This window comes from Pelodiscus sinensis, chromosome 23 (genome assembly GCF_052426305.1).
Source record: "Pelodiscus sinensis isolate ZL-2025 chromosome 23, ASM5242630v1, whole genome shotgun sequence".
In the NCBI taxonomy this organism is placed as follows: Eukaryota; Metazoa; Chordata; order Testudines; family Trionychidae; genus Pelodiscus; species Pelodiscus sinensis.
In genome coordinates this window covers 10,494,945-10,508,706 of record NC_143074.1, presented here as the reverse complement: position 1 = coordinate 10,508,706, position 13,762 = coordinate 10,494,945, and the positions used below count along the sequence as shown (strand labels likewise).

Genomic DNA, 13,762 nt, shown 5'->3' with positions numbered 1-13,762 from the left:
GCCAGCCCTCTACAAAACAACAGTTGTACGCTGACCCTAGAAAAGAGAAAGCCACTCATTCTTCTTACGCGGCCCAATAACCAGATAACACGAGGGTCAACTGCAGATTTATATAAAGAGGTAGAAATACAGATTGAACCTAGTCCAGCACCCTTGGGACCCGACTGGTGCCAAACCAGAGAATTTGTCGAACCACAGGTGGTCATTATTGTCTTCCACTGCTTACTGGGCTCTTAGAAGACATTTAGGAGTAAATTTGAGCTAAATAACAGCACAGAACACTGCAGGACTGGTGGCTATAAACAAACTTTACAGGACTGAGGGAAACTTGGCCACACCATAAATGGACATCCAGCTAACTACAATCATGCTGGACTACGCATGTTGCCAGATTAGAGAGGTTTGACTTACATTATGCTGTATCCATAGGATATTGTCACCTTGTGGAATTCACTGCTGGAGCTGGTTAGAGTCAAAGGTTGTGGCAGGATTTTCTGTGGAGGTGGTTGATATAAGTTTTAACAACACTGAAATTATCTAAGCTGAGGGAACTAGGCTTTAGGTGTCAGGCCATAAAATTCATGGGAGAGGAAAAATCCTTCCTGCTCTTAAAACATACAGCATTGTAAATTTAATGATGTGTATTGTTCTTCCTCCCTATGAAATGTCAAAGGCCAGCTTCTCTCCTGGATGTAGGATTCCTCTCTTGATAGACCTATGGGCAGATCCAGTATCGGGCACGTTGCAGCAGGGACAGGGGTCTGTGCCATTGCAGAAGAAGTACACAGGAGGTACAGGTTAAGCAAAAAGAGGAAAAAATCCTCTCTGGAACTGATTATTTTTTCAGGATTCCTTTGAAACCAAACCCAAGAACCCCTCTAAGCCCATCCTACTCTCTGGGCATATTCCCTCCCTTCTGTGCAAATCCTTAAATCCCCAAACCAAGTATGAAGACAAAGTACACATGGCAGTTCTGTCTCTAGCACTCCAGTCCAGGCATTTATACTAGGGGTGTTAAATTTCGATTAATCAGCTAATCGAGTAGTTCCATGTGAAAGTTAGGATTTCCCTAATGAGGCAGGCTATGCTGTAGATGGGAGGACACTGAAAAACCCATATGCCCGCTTATAACCTTAATAATACTTTTTTGCATTTAATGCCACTGAAATTTCAAAGCTTAGTTTTTGTTAAGCTGGGAAATGTGGATACATGTGCATAGGAAAGTTGGGGCCTCCAGATCCTGGGTTAAGAATCATAGAATGATAGAATACGAGAATTGGAAGGGATCTCGAGAGGTCACCACGTCACTAAGTCCAGTCTCCTGCTCTCATGGCAGGACCAAGCTGGGGTTGTGACTGGACCCAGCTCTAGGACACTTATTCGCATTAGCGCTTCTCAAGCTAACACACTAAAAATAGAACACAGGAAATGGCCAGTGTGTGCACTGGGAGGGGCTAGCCACCCAAGCATGTTTCTGGGGAGGCTAGCTTCTCCCGCCACACAGGCCATTGCAGCTGTGTTCTATTTGTATTATGCTGGCTCCATGAGAGCTAGTATGAATCTGTCTCCTTGAGCTGAAAACTGCACTCCCAGCTCCACATGGAGACATCTCTTTGTACTCACTGAGCTCTGCTGGAGACAAGCAGTAAGTATGAGACGGGAAGAGCAGAGGCTTTCAGCCCCGACTGGGAATTTTCAGCAACTGTAGGCTTATACAGCAAACCCCTGTGGTGCTGTGTAAGCATGGTCTGCGCAAATCTGTTTGTCAATAAAGGACTGTGTAAAATATGTACCGGGAGCCTTGTAAAACTACTGCTGGGTCCTTCTGTTTGCCAGAGGGGGAAAAATAATACTGTGTCTTGCTATGCTGTGGGTTGCTCTGCCCAGGTGTCTGCACAAAAGAGCTACAGCTGTGCAAAATGTTACCTAGCATCATGAACACAACAGTACACAATAGCTAAATGCTTAAATCTCTCAGGGTATGTCTACACTACAGCGCTAATTCGAACTAACTTAGTTAATTCGAACTAAGCTAATTCGAACTAACGGATCAAGACTAAAAAACTAGTTCGAATTAGCGTTTTGCTAATTCGAACTAGCATGTCCACATTAAGTGGACCCTGAACCGGGGTTAAGGATGGCCGGAAGCAGTGCCGGCAGGGCATCAGATGAGGACTTAGAGCGTGGAGCTGCTGCCTCAGGCTAGCCGAGGGCTGTGCTTAAAGGGACCCGACCCCCACCCCGGACAGACAGTTCTCAGGGGTGCCCCACTTGCAAAGCAGTCCTGGCTTGGATTGCCCGGAGTACCCACACTGGGCACATCACAGCACTCGGCCATCAGGCATTTCTCGGCTGCACTTGCCGCAGGCTGCCATCTGGGGAGAGGGGGCAATTGGGAGGCTGCAGGAGAGCTTCCACCCCCAGAAGCCCGCAGAGCCAGCCCAGTCCTCCCCATTGGGGGTTCGTACGCCATTTCTTCCTCACCTCCTTCCACTTACCCCTCCCTAGCCCCCCTTCCTGATGTACTAAATAAAGGACAATTGTGTACAAAAATAGAATCTCTCTTTATTGAACAAAACTGGGGGAGACTGGGAAAAAGAGGTGGGAGAGGGGAAGAGAGAGGCTGGGAGAGGGGAGGGCAACTACAATGATCAGGGGTTGGAAACAGGTCTCATATGAAGAGAGGCTAAAAAGACTGGGACTTTTCAGCTTAGAAAAGAGGAGATAGAGGGGGGATAGGATAGAGGTCTCTAAAAGCATGAGTGGGGTGGAGAGGGTGCATAAAGAAAAGTTCTTCATTAGTCCCATAATAGAAGGACTAGAGGTCACCAAAGGAAAGGAATGGGTAGCAGGCTTCAAACTAGTAACAGAAAGTTGTTCTTCACAAAGCAAAGAGTCAACCTGTGGAACTCCTTGCTGCAGGAGGCTGTGAAGGCTAGAACTAGAACAGAGTTTATACAGAAGTGAGATAAAGTCATGGAGGTTGGGTCCATGGAGTGTTATTAGCCAGGGGGTAGGAGTGGTGTCCCTGCCCAAAGTTTGTGGCAGGTTGGAGATGGATGGCACGAGACAAATGGCTTAGTCACTGTCTTCGGTCCATCCCCTCCAGGGTCCCTAGGGTTGGCCGCTGTCAGCAGACAGGCTACTGGGCTAGATGGACCTTTGGTCTGACCCAGTATGGCCATTGTAAGCTCAGGGCTCAGGGTCGGGAGTCTCAGTGGACCACCTTGATTTTCATGCACACCTGCTCCTGGGTGGCCAGGCTGGCAGCTCTCCTGCCCTAGATGGCCACTTTCCTGTGCCTAGTGCGGAGGTCGTGGACGAGGGCCACGATGTCCGCACTAGACCAGGCGGGTGCCCGCCTCTTGCGGTCCCGGCCAAGCTCCCAGGAGCTGCCAGCCTGGTCCCAGGAAGAGGGGGAGGGCTGGGGGGCATCGGGTGGCTGGCTCGAGCCGTGCCAGGTGCAGGGTCTGCTGGCTGGGTGCTGGCAGGCTTGCACCTGGCACGGGCACCGTAGCCAGCCCGTGCCCCTTTAAGGGGTCCGGGGCCGAGAGGGGGGCATACGAGTTTCCCTGGTGTTGGCCAGAGTGGCCACCAGGGAAAGCTGGGGAGGGCTAGCCTCCCGCTAGTTCGAATTAAGTGGCTACACACCCCTTAATTCGAACTAGTAAGTTCGAACTAGGCTTAGTCCTCGTAGAATGAGGTTTTCCTAGTTCGAACTAAGCGCTCCGCTAGTTCGAATTAAGTTCGAACTAGCGGAGCGCTTGTGCAGTGCCTATCAAAGTTAATTCGAACTAACATCCATTAGTTCGAATTAACTTTGTAGTGTAGACATACCCCCAGTGCCCATACTGTAAAGGTTACAGTGTGGAATAGTGAAGCAAGTAAATAACCTGTATTGAAAACATCAGGCCTGATCCTCCTTTGTATTAAGGCCCCTTTACATCACCTGGGCAGCATTAGGGGGGCTTAAGGGAGGCATGAAGTACACTTTAAGGTCCCTTTACAGTGGCAGAGTGGAGGAAAGGGGCCATAGTGTAAATGAGAATCAGGGACCATTATAGAAGAGCTTAAGAGCTTCTGGAATGAAATTTGCAGCAGAAGCGCAGATACTAGTTAGTTAATCCTCACCCGAGCGCAGTATTACATCCCTGTGTGAATCTTCTGTTACTGATAGGGTCAAATGACTTCCCTTACTTCAAATGTGTCAGTGGCAGAATCCAAGTTAGAGTGCAGGAGTCTGCATTAAGCCCTAGTCACGCTGCCTCCCTTTGAACGGCATGTCTTTGCACGTACCAGCACAAAATACTTCTTTGTATGAATCATACATGGCATTCACATGCTAGTAAGGCACTACCTGCACCCATACCTAGCTAACAATCCACTTGGATCCTGGGGCTCCAGGCATATGGGTTTAATGTTATCTGTGCCGCAGAGGAGAGGTGGTTTGGGGGAGCTGTAGCACTCAGCTTCTTTGAAAAAAAAGCAGACCATTCCCTTTTCCTGGTATAGAAATGGGATATACTTGTCCATGCCTATTTCCCATGACCCTATAGGACTGGAACAAGCATCCTTTGGCATTGCCCTGTTTTCTGCCCTCAAAGCCATCTTTCAAAGGCCTCTTGTGGAGCTGACTCATTTTTCCAAACAAAGTTCCCTCTGGCACCAGTTGAGGCAGCTCAAGGGTCAAATGAAGGAAGGGACTTGGTCATGATATTAAATGATCCTTCCTCCTATTGCTGCCTTGAAGACCGAGAGCCCCACTCCTCCCAGCTCAATGTGCAAGAGAGTGCTGTCAGGATCCACACTCAGAACTGCACTTTGGAACAACACTATGAATCACCTTCTATTGTTAAAAACACAGCCAGGTACAGAACTGCCCAGTAGTACAATAGATGCTGCTGCAGATGAGTTCACGATAAAAGTTTTGTGCAACTTAGCTGACTACAGAACTCAACTATGCCCCCCAGATGTTTCAGAGGATGGGGCATATTTGTATCTGAATTTAGTAGATATGGGGTAAAATACTCACTGAAGATAATGAAGATTACGGTAGAGATTTTGTCCTAGATTCTGAAATAGCCCACCAGAGCTAAAATGAGTGGAAATAAATTAAAAAGAATTATATTATTCAGAATTTTATTATTTTAGCCATTCAGATAGCACAGTGTGCCAGGGCAAAATTCAGAGGTGACAGGAAAAAGGTCTGGATATTTGGAAGATGCAGGCCAGAAAAAAAAAGCATGGTCAAGTCAAAGGTCCAACTGTGGTTTATGACAATAAAAGGGTGGATACCAAAGAGAAAAAATAGAAAGATAAGGACAGAGAGTGACAGTCCCATGGATTGTCTGATACCAAATGCCAGATCAGTCTGCTCCTTTCCCAGGCCATGGCAGGAGAAATTTCGATAGGGGAGGAGGGAAGCAGAAGGCCGGTCTTTGCTGTAAATTGTGCCAGACCTCAACAGCTGTGCTTGCAGTGGTCACTAGCTCAATAGCTACTGTAGAACCATATGTTGGCATAGCAAATAGCAACACAGAAAGACAAGATGCCAGCAATAAGGCACAGGTGTAGACATAAAAAGCCACTTACCCGTGGGCCTCTTTTGCCAGGTGGGCCTGGTAAGCCTGGTAGACCTGGAGGACCCTAGAAAAGAAGTAAATAAATATTATTTACAAGTTATGCAGAAGATAGTGCCCATGACAACTGTTCTGGAAGAGTCAGAATCTAACTGTTTGGAGCAGGAGTGAGGAAGAAAGACCAGTAATGGCATAAAGTCCAGAGTTTCCATGCAACTTCTCCAATTGCTGTAAAGGATACAAATTATGCACATCGGTCATAGACTATGTATTTCTATACAGCATAGACAAAGCATTCTCATCTTGCTGCTCTAGTCTAGTTCTTTAATCACAGCTATGTTTCATTGTTTCAGTTTCCTGGATTCTGTGCTATAAGATAATATAGGTAACACAAGAAGCAGGCACATCGTCTGTCATAAACAAAAGCTAAGGAAACATAGTCAGCTCTTTATTGTAGGTTCCAAGATGAACTCTAATATTAAGGAGATAATTGTACTCCAGCTCTGTACTTTCCTAGATATTATTGTGACACTATACCTTGGGGGAGCACCCAGTAACCTCTGAATGCCTCATTCTTATATCATCGTGATCTTACGTATAAAGCATGTATCTTGGGAAAGGTTATGATCTATTGAAAGTCATCTCTCTGTCCATGATGAAGTGTCCAACATAATGTCCAACATTAACGCATATCAAGTTCTGAGAATTAGGTTGCATGGTTTTCATTACACATATCATAAGTTGGGGTATCAGCCAGATATTAGCTTCCCAGAGATGAAAGCAAGGAGAATAACCAATGCCCAAGTGGGCTGTCAACAGCCATTGTCCAGCAAGTGAGCTACAATGCAATGATTCACCTGCATGAGGCCATATCCAGGGAATTGCTTAAGTTTGCCTGGAAACTCAGCAATGCCCCCAAACATGCCTGGACTTGAGCTCTCCAAGTAAATAGGAGTGAGGGTACAAAACAGAACATGGTGGCTTGACCTTTCTCCTGCCCAAGCAACAAGGACACTCTGGGTGTGTCTACACTGCACCGTAGGTCAAAATAAGATACGCCATTTGAGCTACGCAAACTGAGTATCTTATTTCAATCATATTTCTAATTAGCTTATTTCAAAATGTGGTGCTGTCTGCACAGCACTTATTTCAAAATAAATCGCTATTCCAAAACATCCCTTACTCCTCGGCTACGTCTACACTGGCACCCTTTTCCGGAAATGCTTAAAACGGAACAGTTTTCTGTTATAAGTATTTCCAGAAAAAGCGCATCTACATTGGCAGGATGCTTTTCCGGAAAAGCACTTTTTCCGGAAAAGCGTCCGTGCCAATGTAGACGAGCTTTTCCGCAAAAAAAGCCCCGATCGTCATTTTCGTGATCAGGGCTTTTTTGCGGAAAAGAAATCTGTGCTGTCTACACTGGCCCTTTTCCGGAACAGTTTTCCGGAAAAGGACTTTTGCCCGAACAGGAGCAGCATAGCTTTTCCGGAAAAGCACTGATGATTTTACAGTAGATCGTCAGTGCTTTTCCGGAAATTCAAGGGGCCAGTGTAGACAGCTGGCAAGTTATTCCGGAAAAGCGGCTGATTTTCCGGAATAAGTGGCCAGTGTAGACACAGCCTTCATGTAATGAGGTTTACAGGGATGTCAGAATAGCGAACCCGTTATATTTTGAAAGGATGAGCGTGCTCAAAAGATGTGGAATAGCTATTTTGGGATACCTCCAGTATCCTGAAATAGTGCTGCAGTGTAGGCTCTGATGTAGCCTTCAGTAGCCTCTGAAGACTTCAACAGAGGAGTCTGGCCCCGATTTCAAAGGTGAAATTTGTGTACTATGGACTGCAATATCCATTGGGGTGAGAAAAATTGCTTGACCTAGTTATGGCCCAATCTTATAGGGTTGAGAGTTTAGACTGCGTGTTTATGTTTTATTTCATTTTGGTAAATACTCTGACCTTCTGCCTAACACTTATAGGCTATATCTACACTGCACGCTTTTTTTGAAATAACTCATGTTATTTCAAAATTACAGAGTGTGCGTTTGCACAGCAAGCCCATTATTTCAAAACTAGCCAATTAGCCCATCATAAGACGGGATTTTCAGGTCTCTCCTCCACGTTGGTCTTCTCTGCTGAGCCTCCGGTCTTGCTCCGTCTCTCTCTCTCTCTCTCTCTCTCTCCTCCTCCTCCTACTGCCTCCCCCCCTCTCTCTCTCAGCTCTCCTCTGGCTTCTGCCTCTCTCTCTGTCTCTCTCTTCCCCTTCTCTTCCCTCTCCTGCCTCTCACTTGGGGGACCGCGGAGCCCAAATGGTTGCTTGCTCCCACGCAGCGGTCTGGCTGAGCAGCGCAGAAGTCAGCCGAGGACCACTGTGAGAGGCGAAGGGGGGCGGGGCGGTGATGTTCATGGCCAGGGGGCAGGGCCTGGACCCGCTGTCACACCGCACATCACCGCCCCACTCCCCCGTTTGCCTCCCGCCGTGGTGCTCGGCTGACTTCTGCGCCACTCAGCTGGACCGCCGCGGGGGAGCAAGCAGAGCAAACAGCCGTTTGGGCCCAGCACTCCACATGCAGCACGGGCCGCCTAGAGGGAACAGCCAGCATTTCAGGCAACAGCGCCCCCCAGAGGGAACAGCCAGCCTTTCAGCGTTACAGACTTTCAGACACTGGGCTACTATATATATGATCATTTTGAAATAACGGACTTCTTACTCCGATTTCTACAACCCTCATTTCATGAGGAATAAGGGAGACCAAAGGAAAAGTGTTCTTTCTTCTCCTTCTTATTGTGTAGACAGTGCCAAAAGTCGTGAAGGTACTTTGACTTTAGCTACACAATTAATGTAGCTGAAGTTGCAGATCTTAACTCGACTTTATCCCAAAGTGTAGACATACCATATAGTCGCTTAAATTCGATCTTTTCAGTCAATAAGCTTGCTTTACTATTTACCATTACCACTGTATTTGTATGAAATGTGTGGCAAATCTGCTCAGGGTTTACAAAAGCTGGTGTATGTCCCTCTTCCATTGATGAGGTGGTGAGTCAATTAACAAATTAGATGGTATATTCCCAAGGTACAGTACTAGAAACTAGAGGGGATAAAATCAAACTGTAAAATCCTTCCTTAAATGTATCCTCAATGGACTGGAGGATCCAAATGTCCCGAGATCTGCTGCAACTCCTAATCACTCTTGCCACTCTTTTTACTGTACTGACATTCATAATTGTTTGCTAAATTGTCTCACTGGGGATTTACATTCAAGTAGCTTGTTATGAATGACGTATTTTTGTTTCTTTTGTGGGGCTGGAGAAAGAGAAAGAGCAGAAGGCTAAAGAATGTTTGGAACCCAGCCTGAACTTTCCAACTGCTCAGAAGTTGAAAGAGCTTCTACCAAAAGTAGAATTACGAGTAGAAAATGATCAGAAAAGCTGCAGAGTTGTACTTCACAGTTCTGTTCCTGCTCCCTACAGCTTTTCTTCCCCAAACAAAGACTAATGTGGTGCTCTCTTCCCACAAGTTCAGAATGTCATAAAACTGAATGTGCCACTTGGGAAACAATACAGGTGACGCAGAGTCTTCACAGGAAGAGTTAAAAGTTCCAAGATCCCTAGCAAAGATCTCAGGAATATGAACTCAAATGTGCCATTTAGAACCAAGATAATACTTGGAGACCCCCTACTCCAAATTCCATTCTAGGCTATGGTTTCAAACAGTAAAAGCTTGCATGCATGCTAACAAAGTCTCTCCTGGGAAAGAACCTTGCTGAACATTACCAGTCCTCACCCATAGTAGATAAATGCTGAGGGTATGTCTACACTACCCCGCTAGTTCGAACTAGCGGGGTAATGTATGCATACCGCACTTGCTAATGAAGCCCGGGATTTGAATTTCCCGGGCTTCATTAGCATAAGCGGGGAGCCGCCATTTTTAAATCCCCGCTGCTTCGAACCCCGTGTAGCGCGGCTACACGGGGCTCGAACTAGGTAGTTCGGACTAGGGTCCTATTCCGAACTACCGGTACTCCTCGTGAAACGAGGTGTACCGGTAGTTCGGAATAGGCACCCTAGTCCGAACTACCTAGTTCGAGCCCCGTGTAGCCGCGCTACACGGGGTTCGAAGCAGCGGGGATTTAAAAATGGCGGCTCCCCGCTTATGCTAATGAAGCCCGGGAAATTCAAATCCCGGGCTTCATTAGCAAGTGCGGTATGCATACATTACCCTCCTAGTTCGAACTAGGAGGGTAGTGTAGACATACCCTGAGTGATTAGCTGAGAAGAGATACGGATAAAACTGAACTGTGGGCACAAGCAAACAAATATTTGCAGTGGTTAAAAAAAATCTAGATAATCCCCTTCCTTTCCCCAGGCCCTCCATGCTATTAATTTGAAATGGCACTGAACACATTAGCATCACCCTTTCTGCAGTGTTTCTGGCTCAGGTAGAACTAGATAGGAGTGAAGATGCCACATGTGACCTATAAGGGTAATCTGACTGCAGGATGCAAGGTATTTTGCTGATGTTGACCATCCACAGGCACCCCACACCCTCATAGCTCCCAGTGGCTGTAGTTCTCTGTTCCTGGCCAATGGGAACTGTGGGAAGCAGCCAGCATGTCCCTGCATCCCCTTCTCATGTAGGCACCGCTTCCCACAGCTCCTATGGGCTAAGAATAAAGAACTCCACCCGCTGGGAACTGTGTGGGGGAGGAGTGCCTGCAAACAGGCCACATCAGGAAAATATCTTGCAGCAAACAATCAAATTTAAAGAAATCTCCACCTGTGCCCAAAAAAGGGCCGGAGAAAGGAGATGCAGCCCTTCTCCAAAAATTATAACTGCATCCTGAGTACCAAAACCATCTCCCTCAGACAGTCTTTGGTACTAAAACTCCTGATTGTCCCATACCCAGTTGCCAGAGATGCCCGTCTTCTCTCTAATAATTACTGCAACCCAGTTACAATATAACACCCTCCAAAATTTGGGGGTAATTTAAAATAAACTGAAGTTACACATAAAAAGCCCATAAATTATTGTAGTAATTTCACTGAGAGGGAATGGGTGTCAGAGCAGGGTAAACAGTGCTCCATATTCAGGAATCCCTGCTGCACTGTTTAGTTCCAAAATGATAATTCTTGTGATATTTCAGGTCTTTGTGATAATTCTTTCCCTCCTCCATCTAAGATATATATTCTATCCTTCCACCTGACTGGTGTCCTCTCTAGTCCCAGTTATACCTGTGCCTATGTATTTCTATACAACCCAATCCCAACTAAATCAACCCAGCCAGGGCTTTGTCAAGCCCAGACTTAAACACCTCTAGAGATGGAGACTACACTACTTCCCTGGGTAATACATTCCAGTGCTTCACCACTCTCCTAGTGAAATAGTTTTTCCTGATATCCAACCTGGACCTTTCCCACCACAACTTGAGACCATTGCTCCTTGTTCTGCCATATGTCACTACTGAGAACAGCCTCTCTCCATCCCCGTAGGAACCTCCCTTCAGGAAGCTGAAGGCTGCTATCAAATCCCCCCTCACTCTTTGCTTCTGCAGACTAAACAGACCCAACTCCCTCAGCTTCTCCTCATAGGTCATATCCTCCAGCCCCCTAATCATTTTGGTTGCCCTCCGCTGGACCCTCTCCAATGCGTCCACGTCCTTTTTGTAGTGGGGGGTCCAGAACTGGACACAATACTCCAGATGTGGCCTCATCAGAGCCGAATAAAGGGGAATAATGACATCTCTGGATCTGCTGGCAATGCTCCTCTTAATGCAACCTAATATGCCATTAGCTTGTTTGGCTACAAGGGCACACTGTTGACTCATATCTAGTTTCTCATCCACTGTAAACCGCAGGTCCTTTTCTGCCAAACTACTACTTAGCTGGTTGGTCCCCAGCCCTTAACAGAGCTTGGGATTCTTCTGTCCCAAGTGCAGGACTCTGCACTTGTCCGTGTTGAACCTCATCAGATTTCTTGTGGCCCAATCCTCCAATTTGTCTAAGTCACTCTGGGCTCTATCCCTGCCCTCCAGCATATCTACTTCTCCCCCTAGCTTAGTGTCATCTGCAAACTAGCTGAGGGTGCAATCCATCCCCTCATCCAGGTCATTAATAAAGATATTGAACAAAACCAGTCCTAGAACCGAACCTTGGGGCACTCGCTAGAAACTGACTGCCAACCTGACACTGAGCTGTTGATCACTACCTGCTGGGCGCAGCCTTCTAGCCAGCTTTCTATCCATCTTACCATCCGTTTATCCAATCCACATTCCCTTAACTTCCTGGCAAGAATATTGTGGGAGACCATATCAAAAGCTTTGCTAAAGTCAAGGTATATCACATCCACTGACTTCCCCATATCCACAGAGCCAGTTACCTCATCATAGAAGCTAATCACATTGGTCAGGCACGACTTGCCCTTTGTGAATCCATGCTGACTATTCCTGATCACTTTCCTCTCTTCCAAGTGCCTTAAAAGGGATTCCTTAAGGATCCTTTTCATGATTTTTCCAGGAACCGAGGTAAGACTGACCGGCCTATAGTTCCCTGGATCGTCCTTCTTCCCTTTTTCAAAGATGGGCATTACATTTGCCTTTTTCCAAAGTCTCCTGATCTCCACGACTTTTCAAAGATAATGACCAAAAGCTCCTCAATGACATTTGCCAACTCCCTCAGTACCATTGGATGCATTAAGTCCAGACCCATGGATTTGTGTACGTTTAGCTTTTCTAAATAGTTCCTAACCTGTTCTTTACCCACCACGGGCTGTCCATCTTCATCCCATCTTGCGTCACTTTGCGCATTAGTCCAGGAGCCGACCTTGTCCGTGAATACAGAGGCAAAGAAAGCATTGAGTACTTCAGCTTTCCCCACATCATCTGTCACTAGGTTACCTCCTTCATCCAGTAGGGGCCCCACACTCTCTCTGATTACCTTCTTCTTGTTAACATGCCGGTAGAAACCTTTCTTGTTATTCTTCACATCCTTAGCCAGTTGCAATTCCAATTGCGCTTTCGCCCCCCGGCGAATGCCCCCCAGCATTCTTGAACTATACATTTATACCCCTCTGTGGTCATTTGTCCAAGTTTCCACTTTTTGTAAGCTTCCTTTTTGTGCTTAAGTTCACCAAGGATTACCCCTGTAAGCCAATCAGGTCTCCTACCATGTTTGCCTCTCTTGCTATGCATTGGGATGGTTTCTTTCTGTGCCTTTAATAAGGCTTCTTTAAAATACTGCCAGCTGTCCTGGATTCCTTTCCCCTTCATGTTAGCATCCCAGGGGATTCTACCCACCAGGTCTCAGAAGAGAGTCAAAATCTGCTTTTCTGAAGTCGAAGGTGTGTATTTTACTACTCTCTTTTCTTCCTTTGGTCAGGATCCTGAAATCTACCATCTCATGATCACTGCTTCCCAGGTTGTCACCCACCTCTACTTTCCCTATTAGTTCCTCCCTGTTTGTGAGCAGAAGGTCAAGCTGCGCACAGCCTCTGGTCAGATCCTTCAGCACTTGTACCAAGAAGTTATCCCCAACATTCTCCAAAAACATCCTGGATTGCCTGTGTACTGCCGTATTGGTCTCCCAACAGATGTCAGCGTGATTAAAGTCCCTCAGAGAACCAGGGCCTGCGATTTGAAAGCTTCTCTCAGTTGTCCAAAGAAAGCCTCATCTACCTCATCCACCTGATTCGGTGGCCTGTAGTAGACACCAACCACAACATCACTGCTGTTGTTTGCACCTCTAAACTTAACCCATAGACTCTCAACAGGTTTTTCTCCTTCTATATACTAGAGTTCTGAGCAATCATAGTGCTCTCTTACATATAATGCAACTCCTCCTCCTTTTCTCCCCTGCCTGTTCTTCCTGAACAGTCTATACCCTTCCATGACAGCGCTCCAGTCATGCGCGTCATCCCACTAACTCTCTGTTATCCCAATTAAATCATATTTCTTGGACTGGGCCAGGGCCTCCAGTTCTTCCTGTTTGTTGCCCAGGCTACTCGCATTAGTGTACAAACATCTCAGATAACCAGTTGATTGCCCTATCTTCTCCATTCGAATCAGGGGTCCTCCTTTCTTGTTTGTTCCTCTCTGCATTTCTTCCCAGCCGGGATTTAAAAATGGCGGCGCCCGGCTTATGCAAATGAAGCCCAGGAAATTCAAATCCCGGGCTTCATTTGCAAGTGCGGTA

The 13,762-nt window shown here is 46.5% G+C and overlaps 1 protein-coding gene across 2 annotated transcripts in view; it reads right to left on the bottom strand.

Annotated features, from left to right (window-relative positions):
• The window catches only part of COL27A1 (collagen type XXVII alpha 1 chain), a 296,056-nt gene that overhangs the window by 242,289 nt on the left and 40,005 nt on the right, over positions 1 to 13,762 (bottom strand). For both annotated transcript variants that reach the window (XM_014580186.4, XM_014580190.4), the window contains one exon: positions 5,593 to 5,646. In XM_014580186.4, the coding sequence (XP_014435672.3) occupies positions 5,593 to 5,646 (54 nt within the window). The remainder of the gene's footprint in view (positions 1 to 5,592; positions 5,647 to 13,762) is intronic.